Genomic DNA, 23,768 nt, shown 5'->3' on the forward strand with positions numbered 1-23,768 from the left:
TACTGCACTCTATTTTCTGACTTACTCAGAGGGGTTTGACCTATGAATCCAAAGAATTCATACATAGTGAGACACATCCCTACTTTTTTTTTGTAGGTGGTATCAGATGTAACTGAGGAACTGCAAATTAAATCATTACACTCTTAAAAGTTGTATATTATCTATCAGTCATGGGGTTATCTAACTATGAGGATGAATGTGACTAAAGGGAAACGGCCAACTTGAAACCTAGTTAATTTTTTAAAAGTTACAAATATTTTTAGATATTATACTTGGCCCTAAATTCCTCTGCCAATATTTGTGGTTAAAACAATTAAAATCATATTTTCCTATTCTTTTAAAATGTTTCTCTCTCCACTGTAATTGTCTAAAAGAGCCACAAAAACACCAAGGAGACTGACTATATTATCGAAACACTGAACTGATTTTACACAAAGAAAAAAAAATGTTTTTCCTCACTAATCTCTTCTATTTAAGAGCAATCTTAGGTGCTATATGTACCAGAGGTGAACAATTTACAGAGAGCAGTTAGGTTTTTAAACTGGCAGTGATCCTGTATGCACTTTCAGTTTCATTTGCCCAATTCTCAGACGTATAGCACTGATTTTAATGAAATATTTTCAGTTTTATTTCCAGCAAGCCAATCAATGCAAGTAAAATAGGTGCTCTGACTGCTGCTTTTGGTTCCATTAGAACATATTTTAAACAACTAGGCATTGTTTATATAACTCGCAATTTACTTGTGCTCAAGGACAGTGTAGTGAGAGGACTGAACAGAAGGAATCTAAAAATAAACCCCCTACTAGTTCTATCATCACTCCAGTTGTCTGAATACTGTTATTTAGTGTCATTGTATCAAACAATGTATGTATGTTTGTTTTGTTTTAATATCAAACATTTCAACTAACAGCTAAGCTCTAGAACAGGACAGGTAGTAATTAGTTGTTTTTAGCTAGGCAGATGCATCCTAAAACTCCTGAGCAATCTAAAAGCAAAATAATATTTTAAAATTATACAAGAGCATGTGGTCTCTCATCTGGAGCATAACTAAAAGATATCATATAATCTTACCTTCTGTATTCTGTAGGAAGCTGATTATGAGAAGTAACCAAAAAATTTGCATTCTGCAACCAGAAGACACCATTATTGATCCCTTTAAGTATTTTCTTTGTATTCCTTAATGAACCCAGTTATAAATGCCCAGCATCATTGAAGCCGGTGGTCTATATCATTGATCTTCATATCTGGGGATGGAAAACAAACAAACAAAAAAGATTCCGTTGTTAGTCATATACTAACGAATTTAAAAAAAAATTATTCACATATCAGATATCAAATTTTAGCTGACGTGAAGACAGAAAGTCAAAAATATAACATGAAGTACAGCTGTACAGTGGCTGGGGAGCAGGCAGGTGTGCTGAATTTATGATCAAGGTCAGTGATCAACCAGGATGAAGAAGTTTAAAATGTGATTGTAGTTAATGTGCTCCTACTAAGAGATACAGTGAAGATAAGAAAATGGATTTGCAGATGGGTGTAGTTTGAACACAAAAAAACCCACGAGACACATTATTCTACACAACACTGATGCAAAACAGATCCAAGTACAGAAAGAGATACAGCCCAACAATAAAACCTCAAAAGAGAAGCTCAGCCGGCCCCCCCCCCCCCCCCCCCGCATCAGGGCTTCCTTACCCTCCACAGGAGATAGGAACGCCAGTTTTTCCTATTACACATAGTTCTGCCTCCTCAGACAAAAAGCTAAAACAGCAACATTGTCATCAAAATAACCATTTTGCTGAGGAAGCTCATGCTTCTTTGACCAGTGAGTTTCAGAGAACTTCTAACCACAATGAAAAACCTTTCAAACAAGGGGGGGGACGGGACCATGTGTTGCAAGCACATTGTTAATATTGCCACTTCAAATCACATGTACATTAGCCTAGGTCAAAGTTGATATTGCACATGATTACACTGGGTTTAGCAAGTGACTGAACTTCTTAGTTCTACTTGAGAAACCAACCTCACCTGAACTTCTCCTGCATACCATGTAACACGAAAGACTTTAAAAAGGTATGTTTTACATTTGATTTTTTTTTTATGATAGTAGAAAAGAGTTATTGAACTGGAAGGTCTGACCAGCCATGTGCACTCTTCAGTCAGTGCCTTCATTCTTGCAACAACCATCGGAATAACACGTTACTTCCTCTTTCATAAGTAGGTCTATGAGCTGGATCAGTCTCCAGTAAAGATATCAATGTGAATGCACAGTTGAATTTCCAGTATGAATGTGCAACTCAGAACATGGTAATAATGAACCTCTGAAAAATGCTGCACAGACATAGATCAAAGGAGACAAGTTCTGTACCACATTACCCCAGGCCCTACAGACAGACAGACCAAAATTTTCAAATTTGGGTGCCTGAGGTTACACTTAAAATAAGTAACCTGACTTTCCGAAGTTCCACAGATCATGTATCCTATTTTATCTTTCTTGCTTGTGCATAGCAAACTGAGGCTGGAAGCAGCAAAAACACTTAAGCCAATGAAAGGGCAACTACCCGCACACCCCAGGACTCTAGATAGTCCTTGGTAGTCCATTTCAAACCATTCACACTTCTTTTTTTTTAACACCCCAGAGCTGTGAATGAATGACGTTTTATAAAGTTGTTATAGAACAGCCTTGAGATCCTTTGGGATCAAAGCTGCTATACAAAATGCATCAACGATTATGATAGTGCCCTAATGGAGACACACTGTAGAATTTTCCGTTCAATGGCCATATGGGAGTCTATAAATTGGTGTACACTTAGGACTTGAAAAATCTATTCATCCAGTCACCAATGACAAGTAGGAAAGTGCTCCTTGGCAAGGATGCCCAAATCATTGATTTCTGGAGAATTTACACTTTCCTTTAAAAAAAGTTTCCAACCCTCCTGGTCACAAACACATTGAGTCTGCAGACAGCAGCTGCAATGCCTCTGATGTTGCGCATTGCTTTGACAAGCAGCAGCAGGGTGAAATTAACAATCACTTCATTTGTTTCAGAGCTGCTATACACAGTCCTGTGGGCAACAATGAATCTATCAGTGGAATACTGCTGCTGCTTGTCCACAAGACTCACACACTTACATTGGCTGTGAGTGCAGGAAAACATAATACCAATGCAGTCAGACAAGAGTTTAATAATTTAGAGTAGCCAAGTATGCTGCTTCACAGTGGACGTGGCTTTAATGGCGATGCCACTTCACTGTTGGATTTTTTCCCACATACCTCTTACAGAATGCAAAGCTCTTACAGTCTCATATGCAGAGAAATGAAAGAGAACTGGCATTCTAAGCTTTCAACAAAAGAGGCTCTTTTCCTGCAATTTGCAAATACAGCCAACAAGTGCTCTTCAAGCAAAGGGGCAGAGTGATGCATACCACACATGTACTTCCACAAAGAGCAGAGCAAACACAGAGTAGCTCTTCCTGGCCCAAGCCCAAGTGCCTAGAGGTGAAAGATCCATCACCAATTAATCTGAGATAGTCATATTTTATCTCTTAAGTCTTTCATCCTGGGCTGAGAGGGCTTTGCATATTGAAAAATCTAAAAACCGCATATGACATGGCATGCAGCTGAAAGTAAGATTGCTAAGGAGTTCCTGCTCAGGAGAAAAGCAGGTATTGATACTAATTATCAAAAACTGGGGATTCTCCCACAAAAAAAGCCTAAGGAGAATTTAGATTAATTCTTCACCCGTCACACCCAAAGGGCTAAATCACTGAACTATTTCACAGACACTGCAGACTGCTCAGTATGATTTGAGCAAGCAATAAGAATAATTTGAGAGTGTGGATGAGGCACAATAATGGCTACACGTGAAATTAAGTCAGCCTTTTGATTGCTCCCAGTCCATCCAGAGGATCTTGATTTCCTGAGATTTAGTTTTAAATGGGCTTTTTTATTTCCATAACTTAATGCTGTATGGGCTGCTTAGCTGTATGCATAAATTTTGAAAAGTTTTTTTCCACCTCAAAGTGGATAGTGACACGGCTGTGCTTTGTCATTCTTCACCTCAGAGCCTTCTTATTGTGAGAAGAAAGGAAGGAAATAATCAGAGCACTGTTAGAAACTGATGAGCCCTTTCTAGGAAATAGCTGCCCAGATAGGAAAATCAATGGCAGAGGGAAGGAGTAAAGGCCTCAAACCTTCTAAATGGACTTATTTTAGGTTTTATTTAACACCCAACAATAAGTTACAGAAGGGTCTTGAGAATGTTCCTGGGACACTACAAAAACAGCAGCTACCACCACGTGAAGGAACAATGTAAACTGAAATGTTTGTGACAAACAGAAATAGTGGGTGTACAACATTTATACCATTCTAGTCTACTGGGAAATAAAACTTGACTCACTTTGTTGCACTGAAGGAACAATATGTCTAAAGAAACTAATAAGCCTTCGTCAGACTGTTTATCACTAAGATATGCTTTCAAAAGGCCAGGAAAAAAATTCAAATGCAGTTTGAAAACTGACTTCAAGAGATTTTTGGGTTTTTTTTATTTTTTTATCCAAATTAACAACAACCCTCCATTAAGCAAATTGTTATGAAACCCTAAATAGTAACCACTTCAATTAAAATAAAAGGACATTACAATACTGAATCAACTGTTCAGCAGCACAATAAAACTAATCCTGGAAAAAGTTACCCCAAAGACAAGCTGGAGCCAAATGACACTTGTAGGGATAAACGTTGCTGTCAGTCCTGTCTTTCTGATCACATAAATGCCAAAGATGTAGAGACAATGGAATCTCACAACAACAAAATCCAAAAAACAAACAAACAGGACCAGGAAAAGCCATATTAAGTTACCTCTTTGCAAACAGAAAAGTAGATCATAGCAAGTGGTTATCCTGTGCAAATAACTTGCTTCCTCTCAGATCTTAATAGGCCTAAGCTATCTGTGATCCAGAGAGAATGTTTGAGAGTGGGAAAGAGACATGCTCCCCAGAGCAAAGACTGCTTAAGAGTGCAACAAAAGCTGTCCAAAAAACTTCAGCTGTAATTTAAATCTCTACCTCTGGGCCATATTGTAGTCTCTCACAGGAAAACCTGTGCTGGAACAGAGAGGTTTACTTTGTATATTTCCCGTTGAAGGAGGGAAAAATCAGGAGAAGTCAGCATTCAGACTTGGGCAGTATTATGGGATGCACAGAGCTCTGCTCCCAGCCCTACATATCCTAAAACAGAGGTAGCCAATTATTTTTTGTCGAGGTACAAATTTCTTGGTCAAGGTCCAGATTGTGGAGAAAATAACAAAAAAAACCCAATGATGATGATAATATATAAATAAAAAGATTTTGGGGTCCATTCAAAAGTGTATGGTGGTCCAGATTTGGCCCACGGTCTGCCTACTGACTGCTTCTGTCCTAAAATCTCTGCCCTGCTCCCCGATCCCTCTGCACTGCTGAAACCTCTAAGCCTAGCTGCACATCTCCTACAGATCATGTTCTACCATTAGCTTTCTTCTCTCCTCTCCCCCTCCACACTGCTCAGGAGCACCCCAGAAACAGAAAATGCTGCTCCAAGTATCAGCTCCTCTTGAAATAGGTACTGTCTGGAGATAAGCGGCTCTCTGAAAGGAGCTTCTCCCTTTTAGACATACTCCCAAATTATGTGGAACCCAAGTCCCAAAGGTTCTGAGAGGTCCAAAACAACATGCAAAGAGCTATCTCTCTCCCCCTTTGAGTAACACTTTGTCCTATTCTACCGGGCCCTGCCATTAATGAAAATGGAGAGAAGCTCTGAAGTTGTTTCTGTAAGCCTGGTTGTTTCTTTTGCTGAAGAGCTTTCAAGATCCCACAATCCATCAATATTACTATTTTGAATTTATATACAGCCCTGTCATCTTAGGACCTCAAAATGCTTCTGCAAACTTCAATTAAGCCTCAACATCCCTAAGGTAGATAAGCATACCCACTTTATCAATGGGTAAGCTGAGGCTCAGAGAAACAAGGTGAATTACACAAGGTCACACACAGAGCCAGTGGCAGAGCAACAAGCAGGAATATAGAGCAGTGGTTTCTCAACCTTTCCAGACTACTGTACTCTTTTCAGGAGTCAGAGTTGTCTTGCATACCCCAAGTTTCACCTCACTTAAAAAGTCAGGCTTAGGCTTCAGCCCCACATGGTGGGTCTCGGGCTTCGCCTTTCTGCCCTAGGTCCCAGCAAGTCTAATGCTGGCCCTGGCAACCCCATTAAAATGGGTTCACCCACAGTTTAAGAACCACTGATATACCATATAGAACAGTAACAAGTCATTGTCTGTATGAAATTTTAGTTTGTACTGACTTCACTAGAGCTTTTTAGTTGTAACTAGGCAAACCTCTAGATGAGCTGATGTACTCCCATAAGTACATGTATCCCCGGTTGAGAACCACTGCACTAGAGGCTCTCGTTATAAGCACTAGGTGCACTAGCCTGCCCCACATTTCATCATCACCACCTTTCGTAATCTTAGCTAATACATTTTAAATAAGTAAATTTTAAAAATCCAAAGATTTCATAGAGTTTAGGGCCAGAAGGGACCAGGAGATTGTCTAGTCTGATTTCTTGTATATCACAGGCTGTTAAATGTCACTCTGAAACTCCTACACGGAGTCCAATTAGTTTAGTTAGACCAGGGGTAGGCAACCTATGGCACGGGTGCCGAAGGCGGTATGCAAGCTGATTTTCAGTGGCACTCACAGTGCCTAGGTCCCAGCCACCGGTCCGGGGAGCTCTGCATTTTATTTAATTTTAAATGAAGCTTCTTAAACATTTTAAAAACCTTATTTACTTTACATACAACAATAGCTTAGTTATATATTATAGACTTATAGAAAGAGACCTTCTAAGAATGTTAAAATGTATGACCGGCATGCAAAACCTTAAATTAGAGTGAATGAATGAAGACTAGGCACACCACTTCTGAAAGGTTGCCGACCCCTGAGTTAGACTAAAGCATTTCAGGCCTCAGGAGACTAAAATACATCTAAGAAAGGAGAGGGTGACAATGATGGGGAAGGGATAGCTCAGTGGCTTGAGCATTGGTCTGCTAAACCCAAAGTTGTGAGTTCAATCTTTAAGGAGGCCATTTAGGGATCTGGGGCAAAAAAATAGTTAGGGATTGGTCCTGCTTTGAGCAGGGGGTTGAACTAGATGACCTCTTGAGGTTCCCTCCCAACCCTGATATTCTATGATGTGTAGAGACACATATACAGACTACTTGGTCTCCATAGAAAGCCTGCATCCATGAGGTTTCCCAGTTTTAGAAAAATGACTATTAATGACCCCATACTGCCATGTAAAAAGTCAAATAATGCATCACTACTACTAAAACCTTCTTCCAAGCTTCACTTGTGAAATACTGGAATGTGCCTTAGCATTGTTTATTATCCAACAGCCCTTCTGTTTTATACTTTGCTTGCAACATGAGACAGTTGCAGTCTTTCAGCAAGTAACATATTTACATTTATTAGATGCACTAAATATTCAAGACATGCCTAACCCATGAGCCAGGTTATTTAAAGGGAGGAGGGACTCAACTTGCTTTAATAGCTTTATATTAATGCTACACAATTGGGAAGTCATATCACATCTCTTAAATTGCAAGACCTAATAAAAAAAACTAGAGGCACAAGCAATACACAACTCTGTTTAGTTAGCATAATTTTAACTACTATGATAAGTGATCAGTCTGCAATCCACTTCCAATTAAACAGGTTGCTTATTGCAGAAGAAATGGAAAGGCTAAACCATCTCTATCTAAAATTGGTCATCAAAGACTGATACTCCATTAAAAATATTGCAATCCTAAAGACCTAACCCTGGAGTCTTATCTTTGGTTCTGTACGCAACAATCACCATTAATTAACACCTTGAACATTGGGTTTCTAACACAAAACATTTCTGTCTGAGCAGTACAGAAGGAATGCAGTATCAGGGAAGGGAATAGCACAGTAAGAACAAGACGTGACCAAGGTCACCCAGCCTTACAATAAAAAAGTCATTTCTATGCACTCAGCTGCCTTGTACTCTGAAGTGATACATCAATGCTTTAGCAAAGCCTGAAACAGTACGGGATAAACATACATGCACCCTGAATCTAAACTGAAGCAGAGATCACAAAAATCAGTCCCTCTGTTAATCAGAGCAGTGGAAGTTTACTCACAAAGGAGGATCTACCTGTATGAGAAGCAACACTAAACAAATTATTTAATAATATGACAAGAATTTATCCCATCAAAATGCAGCAACTCAATGGTCTGCCTCAATAATTCACAAGGAAAATAAATGGGATTCAATTAAAAAGGGCAAAGATGTTCATTTCTCTTTATAACTCCGATTTGGCTCAGTTCCATTCTTGTGTTTTCACCAGGTATTGTGTATATATATTCTACATGGAGTGCCTCTCCTGACAGGCTCGTTCAGCCCCTTCTTGTTAACACAGGATACAGCATGGACGCTCTGGGGAGTTTTCATTCAATAAGCCAGGAAAGTAAATCCTTGCTAGTGCTAATCAGAAAGGCTTTTTTTGGCTCCAGGCACTCTATTTTTGCCAAGTTTTAATCTTTCTCTTTTGCCTGGACTAGATCCTCAGAATCATGGAGGGTCGCCCATTACTCATTACATTATTCCTCCATTTCATTTCAATTGACACTGCATCACTGACTGAGACTACTTGAACTCAAACAGTTAAACTGAAGTCGTTTCATATTTTTGGCCTCAGAGTATCACTGACTCTTGCTGGTGCCCTAATGATAAATCTCCAGTACATGAAAACTGGGGGAGGGAAAGAGATTCTGTAAGTCAATTACAACTGTTATCGGCTGTAATATCTTAGTGTCATGCTGAGCATGTTAAATATGCTGATCGCTTTGGACACCAGAGGCACAGTCTGAGGCTGTTTGCCGTTCTCTTCATAAATAGTCCTAGGCTGTTGAAAATGCAAAACAAATAGCTCTCATTTTCTTATAGGATAGATTTTTGTGAACATCAAAAATAAACAAGGGAATAATGAATAGCTATAAAAATACTCATAGAACCATATGACAAACCAAAAGAAACAATCTTACAGCTAAAGAAAATTCAAAGGCTTTTCAAATTTCTCACAGATGAAAAATCCACAAAATAATCCTTTATTTTAAAAAAGATGTATCTTTCCTTTTAGATGAGAAGCCACCGGTCTAATATCATATACACTGTAGTATTGTAAGACAGTAAAATGTTCGTTGACAGTCTTGACAGGGCTTTGCAAAGACCCATTTTCCTGAAAGATGTTATGTCACTTGATTTAATTCCTTTTTTCAACTAGTATTTTTCACAGCAGAGAATTTGTTTGAAGTGGAGGTAGACAAACAAAATGGAACTGTGATCACACATGCCTATACCTCTGGAATGGATGTCACATGATGCTTTGTGTAGCTGACTGCAAGGATTTTAACATACTTGATACGTTTTATGACCTTTCCTCACTTGGCATAAGAGCAGAGAAAAGTTAGTATGTCAAAGAGAAGAGAGGTTCAGACATGCCTTTTATAGCTGAGACACTGAAATAAATAATGTCATCAGTGCAGGACACATCTACCTGGGAAAACACAAACAAGTCCAGGAACCTAGTTACAACCCAACAAGCTTAAAGAATGGACAAGAACTCATCACCTTTTAAACACATTCCATAACTGGGCTAAATAAAGCCTTGAGGTCCTGACACTACAAATTGCAACTGTGTTGTAATCGGGTAAGGGGACAACCATTCTGCAACCTGATCCTACACTGTAAGCATGAACAGACCTTTACAGATCTAGGTTTGGTAACACTGCTCATGCTGGAAACACACTGTTTTTACACACTCTTTTTTAGGTTATTTGCACATGGAAAATAACCTACTAAATATATGAGAGTATCGGGATAGAATCCATTTCAGCAGCTTTCTGAAGGATACAGTTACATCTTAATTTGGCACTTTTCCATACATTAAGCTGAAAATAAATGTCTATACAATGTATATATGATACTGTTCACAGTTTTGAGGACAGGTCTATGGGGATGAAAAAAAATCACCTTTGGTATTTTCTTAAATCAGACCAAATCAGGTACAAAAATAAGTGGAAAAAATTAGTGGGTTTAAAAAAAAAATCTAGCAGAAATATATTATAAAAATACACATACTGCACTGAATGTAATTAGTGGCATAGCTTGATGGTTACAAAAAGAATATGGTTCGAACGTTAACATCTGTGAGATCATGGCCTAATCACTGTGCAGTGAAATATGAAACAAAATCAATGGTAGCACATAAGATGTAATGCCGATTATGTTTGGCTCACTGCACTGAATCCTGGATTCATAAATCATTGTTACTAGCCATTCCGTGAATCGATATTCAGATTCCCTCTTGGTCTATCCATATGACCACTAAATGAAATAATAATGACCCAAGATCTGTCATACATTAGGTCACCAATATTACCAACAGGGATTTCTTGGGAACAGTGAGGCAATCTAGGATAAAAATATATCTGATGAGCTTACAAATAAATATGAAAAAGCTGTAACTATCTGTAAAGAGAGAGACTTATGTGATGGAGAGATCCCTATTTTTAAATACCTGATCTTTCATTATAACTTCAGATATTAATATTTAACATAGCACTGTAATAATCCTCTTTATTAAAGATCATTTTTATAAACAAACTTCACCATATACTTTTTTCTTATTTCAAATATACTCCTTCCCATTTTTTTTGTTTTGTTTTAAAAGAATCATTAATATCACTTTGATCAGAAATCCTTTTTTCCTTACCATGGTTACGATAGCCAAATGCTTCAAAGGACCACAGAATAGTCCCATTAAAAACCAACAACAAAATAAAATAAACTTCTAGAGTGCTTTCAATGAAGCGTTATTCCCCAAACACTTTACAAACCATTTAATTACATAACAGTAGTGCAACACCCCACTGCAGACAAATATGAAAGCTACTGTGCACTATCCAGCATCCCACATACAATCCAGAGTCATGATGCTATTAAAATCTCTAATGGTAATAATATCTAAGAGAGCGAGAGATAAAAAAAGTAAACAGTCAGGACAAAATGCTTAGCCCTTTAAAAAAAACATTAAAAAAAAATACATAGCATACAACCTTTAAACCACGATCAAAACAAGTATGATATTCCACAGTGGAGACCTGGCTTGTATGAATGGGACTGCACTGAACCTAGATAACTCTTCAGAAGACCCCACTATGAATATCAGCAACAGAAAAAGCAGTTCCTCCTGCCAATCACTGACAGAAAGTGAATCCTCCAGACATACTAATTTACACAGTGGGGGAGCTGCACAGTAGAAGGCTTAAAACCTACAAATAATTAAAGTTAAAAAAAATACCTCTTATCTCTCCTTCCTCCTTCACAGTCAATTTCCTCCCTTGCCTTCCTAGTTTACGAAGAGAATCTTCGATACTGACAATGTTAATGCTCCAAATCCAAGAAATGACACAGTTAAAACTGGACATGCAGCCTTAACTCTGTCCATTGTATGTATGAATTACTATACAGCCCTTAATTATATAACATACTATTTCTCATACAATTGTCATGCATATCTCTTGTGATGTATGCAGCAAGTTTTGCAGGACTCTGTGCAATACATAACCTAACTTAGGGCCTGATTCTGCAATGAGATGTATGTAGGTGGACCCCTGTGCCCATTTAGAGACCCATTTACTTCAGTGGGGCTCCGTGTAGATGCATGGGTTATCCATGCATATCTCATTACAGGATCAGGGCTACAAAATTTCTGTACAATTGAAGTATCCATGCATATAGTGACCTCTTAGTTGTGCACTGAAATGGGACTTACTTCAGTGCTGCATGCATCTTGTACTGGCTCTCTGAATGAGGTAACTTTCACCCTTTATGAGCTTAGTGTGATTTTCAATGGGTCAAAACTTTGTCAAATCAAAAAGCTACTGTGCCCTCCTCCCCAGCATCCCATATGTTCTATTCTGGGAACACTCAAAAGGCATTTCTCCTCAGTGGGGCTATTTTCATGTCTAATTTAAACCTTCTGCTCCCAGACATTTCAAGGGAGAGCTGAGAACAACTTAAAGAGCTACTTAGAGATGGCAGAACTATTTTATTTTATTAACATTAATAAATATAATGTACAAATTCTGAAAACTGATAAGCAACCAAACTCAGGGTTTTGAGTAGAAACCTTAACTAAAGCAGTTGCAAATGCAAGATGTAGCTTAATTTCAATTTACACTTTCTTTTCTCTTATACCTTACATGTTATCTTCTCTCTCTCTTCCCTGTGGCAGTGGATACTAATACCAAAGGAAGGGCAGAATGGAAAATAATCTTACAGATTGGAATCACTGAAAGCACTACATGTCTTGACTCATTTTCTAAAATGCTTTTTAAAAAAATCTACACTAAAGCAGATTTGAACTCTTACAATATTAATTTCCATCTTTCCACTCCAGACAAAACTCAGGATATACCTCAGCTTCAGTTTAATTTTTTCTCTAAAAATTTGACACATCTCTTAGGAAAGTAACTCTTTATGTTCTCTAGTTTTATCAACTTATACCTGACTCAAAGCAAGGGTCTGTGTCATTTATATAATTCATATTTAAATTATTTTTATTTCTGACAATCATGCCAGGACATGACTTCCTATGGCGTGGGAAAAAATGTATTCCTTCTACTCAAGTACAGTTCAGATTTCCCAAGTAGGCAGAGTTTAAACCTCAAGGCCTGGAGTTGTGCGACACGTAACATGTTGCCATTTTAAATTACATGCTGTCTACTTTTGAATATCTTATTTGTGAATACTTAAGGGTCACTACTTCATTTGCCACCAATAGAAATTACTTTTTTAAACAATTAACTACACACCTAATTTGTCAGCTGCAGTTCTCATGTGTGCAACACATGAGAACAATGAAGTCTGCATTTGTCAATCCACCTTATTTATTAAGTGAAAAGTGTGGAGAAGGTTACAAAATTTTAATAAGAGCATTATATTATGGCAGCAATAATCTAGGTGTTTTACTGGAAGTGAAGTGGATTACTGTAAATGAAATTTTAAAATGTCCTTTCCATTTTACAGATAACACAAAATGACTCTTTTCATGTCTCTAGCGATAAGGATACACTTGCCACACATTTAAATAGTGCCTTCACCCTATCCACCCCTGCTCATGAATTAATAATTCAGTGACATTAATACAAGAAGATAAATGATAAAGAGGTTACAGCACAAGGGCCAACGGTACATACATACTTCTTTTAGAACAGCTAATACCTCTCTGCCAATTACAGTTAGAACTTTTTAACAGTTTTCAATGGCATTTTTAGAATCTAAGTAGCAGCTTATGCACACACTGTTTCATATAACTGAAGCTTAATAAATCTCCTGCTGGTACCAAACAATCATTCTAGGGGATTAAAGTGCAACATCTGCTAACATTAATAAGCATTTTATATAGCAAAATATATAAAGGCAGTCTACTGAATTGTCAATCTTCTGAAAAAGCATCTAGATATATAAACTGGTTTGGCATAAATTATACCTTTATTGTTCAATTGGTAACTTTAGCTTATGACAACAATGAGGTGTATTACTACTTAGTGGCTACAAAAGAATAAAATTATTTACTGTCTGGAATTATTTTACTGTAGGGCAGTTTTCAAAAGCTTCAAAAAGAAACATGCCATATTATTTGTGTGTGTGTGTGTTTGTGTGTGTGTGTGTGTGTGTGTATGTGTGTGTGTGTGTGTGTGCGCGCGCGCGCAAAATATTTCAGATAAGAACCTTGTAAGAACCCATGCTCTAAGTAGTTTTTCAATAGTGAAGTAAGTTACTAATCAATTTCCAAATGCCGGTTTTGCTACCAAAATTTGTTATGGTTCTGGTTGACTTATTTTCTTAACTTTTATGAAATAATTTATTTTCACAGTACTCTCTTCTTTGGGTAGATGTGTATGCATATGTTTAAAACAATTACAATTCTGAAGATTACATTTTTAATTAAGAATTTTAAAATATATTTTAAGGAAGAATTTGGTAAATCTTAATGCTTCTGAAGTGAGAGACACCTAACATTGGTTTGAGCCAAAAACACAATAGGCCAACACTACACACACTTCTCTGCACAGTACTACCGAGGCAACTTAACCCTGCGATTTCAGTTTTGGACAACTAAATAATAAATTGCCAATCATGCCAAACTGTACCATGGTTTTGTAGTGTGGACAAAACGGGATGAGATCAACAAACTTGGTTTGTCTTTTTATTGAAATCAAATTTGCACGTAGGTCTCCAGACATGAGAGCCCAGTGCCATAGCCCCAACATGCCAGTCAGGCACCTATAAAAAGGAAACATTTGACATACTTTTTTTTTTTTAAATTGGCAATGAAATCCCTTCATGGTTTCATGTTATTTTTCATTGATTGATCTGGTTGACTTAATTTTAGCATTTCTGTCCAAGCTATGCATTGTTTTGAAAAGGAGTACGATAGTATTTTCCTGTGAGAGGTGGAATTTTACATGGTGCATTTTAAAGAGATGAAAAAACTACAGGTAACAAGGTCAAAAAAGGTTCCAATATGTGACAAGGCTTTGAAGTACCCATGACTGGGGCTGAAGCCTCTTTTAGCCAACAGAAACTAGCTGTTTAAAAGAATAAGCTTTAAGGCACTAAGCCACGATGTAGGTAGATTTAGCATATATATTTTCAAACTGATGGTTTCTTTTGGCTGAAAATGACTCCCACAGCTCCCATATATACTTCAAAGGCAGGAGTCACCATTGTTTGAGATGGGATAGAGAGATAAGGATCCTGACTGTCCTAAGGTCTCCAAAGATATGTTTTTGAAAATCAGTTTGACTTTTAAATGAATAATCATTTTAAATAAAAGTTATAAATAATTAAGTCACTACTCACATACACCCCCAAAAAATGTGATAATGTAAAAATGTACATACTCTATTTTATTTTTTTTCCAAGTGAACTAAAACTTGACAAACTACGCTGAGAGATATTGGCACATCTCAGATTCTGGAGTCACTTGACTTTTGCCTCATGCCTCAAACTGTATCAATGTGTTGGTCTCCTTCATAGCATGCATTCCTCCTGTTTTGTGCAAGGCTTGTTTATTATTAAAGGTTTACTGTAATTGCAGTAGCCCCATTGTTATTTTCAAATCCAGACCACAACCTTCCACAGTTGCTCAGATTAGCATTTGCAATTTAATCAACTTTAATACAGGAATCAAACAATGCTGACAATAAATCTAAGCAGCTCTTTTGCACAAACATCTGAATATTAAATATGAAATGTAACAGGTTTTAATAATTAGAGTTTGTAAACGGTGTGATATATATGTCTTCCCTAATTTGGTAAGATGGAATTCTCACATAACACTCATCAAACTAAACACAAAAAGATGTTATGGCGTTTCACTAAATTAAAATCCCAAATCCCCACAGCAAGATTGTACAATTTTAGGTATTATTAATACTTTAAATCAAACTGTATTATTCAGTTTCATATAATGCAATTTATGGTAGTCTTCTGCTGTGGTAGCAAAGAACACAATGACAACTTAATCAGATTGGTCAGGCCAGAAAGTTAAGACTGCTTTACCAAAAGACTCTGTTATTTGAAATACAGCAAATATTTTTAGCAAATACAGTTTTAAGCATTTACTCACCTCATATTCAGGATGAAAGAGCAGCTGATAGAACAATCTAAAACCAGATTTAGGGAAGGTTGTTTCTGCCCTGCTAGAAAATGTATATGAGGTTGATAAAGAGAATAATTTGTCATTTAGCAATTTTAAAACTTCACATCTAATCTAGACCACTGGATTTTCACACAATATCCCCAAATGTCTCTCTCTGTTTAGAATCCTTTGCCCCATCTCAACTACCACCACATGATCCTCCATGAGTTTGTTTATTCTTTTTATATATAACAGTAAAGGTGATCACAGTGTTCTGGGCACCTTTGTGATAGATTAAAAATCTGAAAACACAGTAAGCATCAATAAGTAGACTCTCCCCCAGCTCTAATAAGTACTCTCCAGAAATCAATTAGAAGCATATTGTACAGGAGGGGGAAAAAAGCAATTGGAGCATGGAGAGCTGAAACAAGGCATGCTCCCTCTGCTCCCTTGAAGTGGTGTGATAATGGGGAAGCCCTTGGGTAACCTGTAAAAGGAAAGGAAGCAGATGGAACTGGAAAGACCCGGAGAAGAGAGGCAGCTGAAGGAGCAGGACTTTATCAAGAGGTCTTTGCAAATGGAATGAAGGCTACAGAAGGAGTGAAGAAGCTGCCCAAGAGTCTGTGCAAAATAAAGAAGCAATAGAGGGAGCCGGAGAAGACTGACAACTGAAGAATGAAATACAACAGGGAACAGAGAAAATGCTGAAGAGTACAGGGAAAGGCAGGGTGCAGACAGCAGAAAAGCTTACTGGTCTAAATTACCTCAAGTGTAATTTGTTTTGTTTAGAGTGGACAGTCAGCATTTACCAATAGTTGACACACTATTACACTGTGGAAACCAAGGTACAAGCATTACCTCATATCCTAACCACAGAGAAACGGTATGGTGAGTGTAAATGCTGACTTTTTAAAAGGTAACCAAGCTAAATCAGAAGTTGTACATTCATTTGGTTGAGAATGGTCCAAAATAGCAATAGATGTGTGAGAAAAGCAATAATTCTGGCAACAAATTACGTTTGAGTGACCATTCAAGTGTTAAAACATGCTGTGAGACACGGGTTTTGTGTGTGTGTACACTCGTGAAATACATTATTTGGAAGCAATTACTAATAGTTTTATGTTCTGCAAGTTATCATGTTCTATATATTACTGATAATTTTACAATGATTAAAAAAACATATAAAAGTTCACTATAGGGTATCAACATGCCTGCTACAGATTCTGGGCAATTTTTGTTTCAGAATCAAATCCAGAAGTACAAGAGGTCATGACTGCAGTAAATGCCTAGTTTATTTGGTAGTGCATTATTGGGGACAGCCAAGGAGGGGAGGTTTTTTTTCCCCAATGTTGTGTTTTTTAATAGGGTGGGGGAAAAGAGCTTTCAAAGTCTATTCTTCCATTAAACAAGACTAATGACTCACTGATAATGAACCTAGCTTTCTTATATGTCAGCTTTTACTACACCACTTTGCATGATATTGCCATGTGTCAACACGCTCTCTCAAAGAGCCTTTGTTCTATTTTAATGATACATTCAGTCAAGAGGTGAATTGATGCATTTTGACCTAAAACAACAATATTCAATATTTTCTAATAAATAAAATATTCTACATGAAATTAATACTGATACATGCAAGTACAGATTACAGCAAACATAGCATAAATTTTCTACAGTCAGTAGATCACAATGTAAGAGACCAAAAATAACACAGTGAAAGTGCAATCCTGAACAATATATTGCAGCTTTCTCACACTATGATCACTTACTAACTAAAGGAAGCATGTATATGGGTCTCATCCACTGGGGCTGAGAGCCAGGAGACCTGGGTTTTATTCCTGTTCCTGACTCTGGCACTGAGTTGCTGGGTGATCCTGGACAAGTCCTTTACCCTCTGTATGCCGCTGTTTTGTCACCTATAAATCTGTGATAATACTATTTACCCATCTTTGCAAATGCTTTCAGATTTTCAAATTAAAAAGTGAATACATATGTTTGTGTGTATTTATACACACAGAGAGATATAAATATATAAAAGCCAATCATTCAAGAGTAAGAACTCATGTAATATCCTTCAAGTTGCCTGTGTTTCCATTTTGTTTGCTTTGCTTTGAAAATATTTATCTCTACCATAATATCAAAGCAAGGAATAAACACACATTCCTAAACAAGTCAGCTAAACTGATCCTTTCAGCTACGGTACGTAAATACACTGGTAAACGTTTCATTCAATTCTAAGAATTTGTCTTGCAATGATCATAGTTTTGGCAAAAGAGTATTCCCTTCAACATGTAACCAGCATGTACCTTAATTACTTTAATGTTCAGACAACATCAATTTCCTAAGGCCTGGGCTTTGCATAAAGTTTATTTGCCACATATTTTGCATCTTGAGCTCTATTAAGTAAGCCACAATTATGAAAATTTTATCATTTTTTTCTAGCTGCACTGGGATGTAGCTCATTAAAATGGGGTAATACGTACTGCTGTAGGGGAAGAAAAGTAAGTAGCCTTCTACTGAGGACCAAGGCATCAATAATTCAAGTTGATTGGGAAACACTATTCGACAAGATTATTAATTTTTAAGAATGAAGTATAAATAGCAAAGATTGCAAAACAATTGAAATTTGACAAGAACCTTCAAGAAAATTTACAAATATTAGTATTTTAAACAACAAAACTGTATTTAGTTGTTAGTTTCCTCACTAAAAATCTAACCTCCAAAAACTACTCCATATTGGCCCAATTCTGTACCGGTATAATCAGGGCTACTAGGCTAGCCTGCAGATCAGCCAGTTGTCCCAGAGCAGGTTACGCACTAGAATAATGACTGTTAATCACACTTCCCTGGGTGGCCTAGAGCTTGCTTACTCAAACCTCCTGTCCGATTATTAAGAAAGGTGGTTGAGAGAGAGGCTGCTAGGGCTAAATCCCATTTACTCCACCAAAGCAAGCTGCCTTGTGTACCCAAAGTTCTTCTCCCCCCACCCAGGACAAAGGTGCTCTTTTGCTGTGACTTCTGATATGAAGTCAGGGAGTTTTATGTACTTGTAAGTGTACATGCAGAAACACTGCAGCTGCAGGCCTGGCAGCCTGTCTCTGTGGTATGGGATTTTGTTTAAATTTTACATGTTTTTGGTTTTATGGTTTTAACTCTTATAATCTGCAGGTTTCCTTTTCAGCACTTGGTGATTATTTTAACTAAATGCTAAGCAGTATTTGAAACCTCATCAGTTACAACAATAAACACAACAAAAAATGGGTAGAAGTTACACAAAATCTTTTCACTAACAGCCCTCTGTCTGGGTTGGTGATTGGTGTAAATGCACCATTATCAAGGGAAGGTGCACATCTCCCTGTACCTAGAGAGGCCATCTTTCACAGCTTTCCTGAGTCAGCATCTAACCCATTTGCAGTCCTATATAGGGAGTTTGGTCAAGGATTATTGTAGTCTGGAGATGACAAACCACAATTTTTCATTAAGTGCAGGATAAAGCCCAATATCTTCATGTTTATATGTCCCAATATGATTTTCATAATTAATTCAGTTTACATGCAGACATTAGAATGTTTCCTACTTAATAAGGCATTTCTATCATCGTAATCTACATTGTGCCAAATTATTTTTCCTTGTTCCCACAAACTATATTTTAGGGTAAAAAACTGAAAACCACCAAGTCATTTACAATCTATATCTGAATTTTAACACTTTACTGCCCTTGCGCAAATTGAAATCAACTATAAAGACTAACATACTCTAATTTATACCCTAAGGGTTCTATGCTTAAAAGGAAAGAACATGTAGAGAACTACAGTGTCTTTCTCAACTTGTCTGCTCTTTGAAATGTCTTCATTAAAATGGAGATTTTGACTTTTTGACTGTGAACAACAGAAAAAGGACAAACTTTGGTTCCAAATGTCTTTAGCTGGAAACAGTTCACTATCAAAGTTCAGTGTTCCTTCTCATAATGATCTTATCTTTCACCAAGTAACTATCCACTTTATGAAACTTTTGGGGGGGATAGGCAGGAGGGATTACCTTCATTTCTCGATCATTAACTAAGGTAGTACTTATTACACCTTTGTTTTATTATAAAGCAACTGAAGGACTCTAGATGTCAATTTAAATTTGCACATAGAAGGACTCTTAGTCCTCCAGACCTATGAATGTCACATAGTATTTATATACTATTTAATATATTAATACGTATTTAAATAGCAGAAAAAGTGTGTTTTGCTATAAAGGAAACACTTCTATGTGTCAGCGTGTAGAATGAAATGTCACAACCTATTTTACAAGTCTCCCTCAGTAAAATAACTCGGCTCAACGGTCTAACAAACTTAACTCAAGGAGCGTATGTTTTTGGGGTAAGCAGGAAAGACCTCTTTTCACCACTTATGAGTCACAATCAAGCTCCAAAGTCACAGGACATATCAGCTGAACGATTCCAGTGTTTCTGAAGGCAGCAAATAATATCATCCACATGGACAGCACTTGAAAGGTTTTCTCCAAGTAACCACCCTACAACCACAGGGTTTTTTTAATTACTTTTATATTAATATTTCTCAAACATGAAAAAGTTGTGGAAACTAGATTATATGAACTAATTAGGGCTGGAGGTGTGGCATTTAGAAATATGATTTTTTTTTCTGATCAAGTAAAGCATTAGCAAAAAACCAGGAACTGTGAATTTTCAAAACAAAATAAAAAAAAGAAATTTAATTATAAATGGATAAATACCTACACATCATTGGACAGGTTTTAAGAAGCTGTTATAAAAATCAAATTGGTACTACACTGAAGTTAACTCATTAATACTATTTTCTTTAATTTCTCCAAATCAAATGTTAATTCATTTCTACATGAATTTAATCAAATGTGTACTCAAAACATCTTCTGGTAAATTTCATGTAAAATTTTAATTTATTTCTGACTTGACTTCCTATCTTTTATTTACTTTACTAGCATGTTAAACTTTTTCTAAAATCAACAGTTATTTGCAAAATGGATATTATATCAATCAAAAATACATGCAGTACTTTCAGATGCAGGTACTTTTTTTTATTTTGCATAACTTGTCCAGTGAGGTGAATGCTATGAGAACAAGAATTATACAGCATCTTGACAACCAAGCAGAAGCAAAACTAATCAAAGCCAGACAGTAAACATTAAGAAACTATATTAAAAAAGAAAAACCCACACACAGAGTTACAGTTGACCATTAATCAAATAACATATAATAAATAAGATGTTCTTCCTGTAAGTCACAGCATTATATACAAATTATAAGACATCATATAATTTAAAAACATCTTATACTACTTTGGTTATATGGTTGCGAATATCAGTATATCAGAAACAGTATAATGTTGGGAAAGATGTTGCTAACAAACTAGTATCTTAATGTGTAGAGGAAATATTTGAATTCTCTGTAGATAACTGTTAAAAATGAAGAATTTCATTCACAGGTGTATTTCAAAGGCTCACTGCTTTGCTTTATTCTATGGTGTGGAGTTTTCACTCATAAGCCAGTAGCTGCTGGTCACTTACATTCCATTTGCTAAATACAAGTTTTATTCATCACAACAGATCTGCTCTTCAAAAGAGTCAGCAAAAAACACCACAATAAACTAAAACTAAATCCCCTTTCTAAATATAAATGTTTTCCATAGGCAGTTAACTATTACCTTCTAGAGTAGCTTCATTTTTAATACACAGTGCTAGTAAAATGATAACAGCATAGACTTGTGTTTTGATTTACTATTTTGTGAAACAGGAGAATCCTCATTTTAAACAGACATTCACTACAGAATTTGTGCAAAAATGCAAACAAAATAAAATAAAAACCCAAATCTGTGCTGGAAAGGTAATCTTTTTTATTCCACATTTCTTTAAAAGCATTTTGAAAATGTATAAGTAAAAATGTAAGGATTCAGCATTTAATTAAATATTACTGCATATATATATATATATATATATTATATATATATATATATATATGCTATAATTTTTCTTCTTAAGGCATCTAAAAAAAATGTATTTACTGAAACATATATGTAGACAATGAATGGATTAATACGCTGTTAACATATTGCTTCTTAATCCTTCAATTATAATACGACAAAAATGTATAAACTCAATTTTTAAAGTGAGGTTTCCCATGCTGGCCAACATCGGGGCTTTTAATTCTCTCTATTACTTTTTATGATGGATTTTTAGGTTTCTTTCCACTATTTTTACTTCTCATTTAATTCTGAACGTTGGCTTTATTTTTAGTTAACGCATATAGACCGAGTGTAGTCCTCAAGTATGTAAGCATGGCTCTTTCAGTTAAATTGATGGGAGCCCCTCACACACCAGGGGTAGAATTTCTCCCTTTGATTTTTTACTTTTTAGACAAAAGTTGCAATCCCGTTCCAGTGTCCAACATGGACAAAATGTCATAACAGTCCACGTACCTACTGATGTTTTTCTAAAACGAAATGTGTTATTCTTCGCTCATAATTCTTGTTCTACCTAAAAGATCCAAAATGACAAGGCTCCTTAATGCTCCACTATAATTATGCATATAGAAGATAAATGAATTACTGACTACAATCCATCGGTGACCAAGAAAGTAACTAAAAATCAAATTTTGAATAATTCATATTATTAATTTTTAAACCCTAATGAAATGGAAGTTATTCACTAAAACATCAGTATGTTAGCTACACTAGCAATATTACTTTGTATTACTATATATTTTTAAAAAAACTGTCAATATTTGGGTATGTTTTTCTACTAGTTACCGGTAATCACTTAACAGTTATATAAATTATGTGGCTACAAATATGGAAGTATTCATTTTTTCTCTATTGATACATTCATGATATTGCATTCACATACACTTTCAACCAATAATATATTTGTGTTCATGCAAAATATATACATACTTGTTGGAAGGCTTTTCAGTAATGAAAACAGCCATGTGTACATTTCCTTAATTTGAAAGACCTAATTAAGACTTCATCTTGTCACAATGTACCCAAGGAAAACAAGAGAGATTTTTTAGTGTTTGTTATTTTGTAAAAATTGTATTTAAGATACACATCTTCCCCTTATTAAATAATTTACATTTGAAACTAGCATAAAATCTACAGTAATTATATTTATAATTTGTATTACTGTAGTTCGGGTACGGGTAATCCTAATTTATAACAGGACCTTATTTTTCATCTATCATTCCATTTAAGTGCCTTCCATTGATAACACATAATTAGTTTGATTAAATGTAACTAACCACTGTACATTGCTTTTCCTCAATGTGCCCTTTTGGGTGGGGGGAAGGGAGGGAGAGAAGTGGGGAGATGGAAAATGTTAAGAAGTAGGAAACATCTTGAAAGCTATCCAAAGGGAAACAATACAAATACTACATGACTTTCATTACTTTTCATTCTCAAAAGGATTCCTACACCAGGTTTCAATAAAATAAATCAATGGGTAATGGTTGCTACATTTCAAAATATAATCCAAACTTCTAACTAGTTAGAAAGTGTGGTAGCTGCTGTTATTTAGTTACTTAATTGTCTTGTCTTCATAAGGATGTACCCTAACAAGTACATCTAGCAGTAAATAAAACCAAAATTTGTTTCATACTAAAGCTAAAACTGAGTAAGATTATTTCATGCAAGTAAAATCTACACAAACGGACTTTCAACATAGCATTTTAAAAAACATCGTTGTCCTACCTTCAAATTTGTGAAGCTGCAAGAGTAGAACTTAATCCTAGCAGTATTATCCCCGCACCAGAATTGAAGTTATACACGCTCCCTGATACTTATTGTATTTTGTATAACAATCTTCTCTGGACTGAATTTCTGAGCAATCCTTACCTCACAGAGAAAAAACACACTGTGCGGAAACAGATTATGTTCATTGCGTCCCCATTATTCCTCAGTAAGATTAATTTAAGAAACCACTCTCTCTTCATCATAAACTAATACATTTTCACACACAAATC

The 23,768-nt window shown here is 36.2% G+C and overlaps 1 protein-coding gene across 21 annotated transcripts in view; it reads right to left on the bottom strand.

Moving 5' to 3' along the window:
- ADGRL2 (adhesion G protein-coupled receptor L2) overlaps positions 1 to 23,768 on the bottom strand; it is a 194,471-nt gene that overhangs the window by 156,183 nt on the left and 14,520 nt on the right. For all 21 annotated transcript variants that reach the window (XM_039484166.1, XM_039484185.1, XM_039484174.1 and 18 more), the window contains exon 2: positions 1,072 to 1,244. In XM_039484166.1, the coding sequence (XP_039340100.1) occupies positions 1,072 to 1,144 (73 nt within the window). In that variant the 5' untranslated portion in view covers positions 1,145 to 1,244. The remainder of the gene's footprint in view (positions 1 to 1,071; positions 1,245 to 23,768) is intronic.

Source organism: Mauremys reevesii, linkage group 8 (genome assembly GCF_016161935.1).
Source record: "Mauremys reevesii isolate NIE-2019 linkage group 8, ASM1616193v1, whole genome shotgun sequence".
NCBI lineage: Eukaryota > Metazoa > Chordata > Testudines > Geoemydidae > Mauremys > Mauremys reevesii.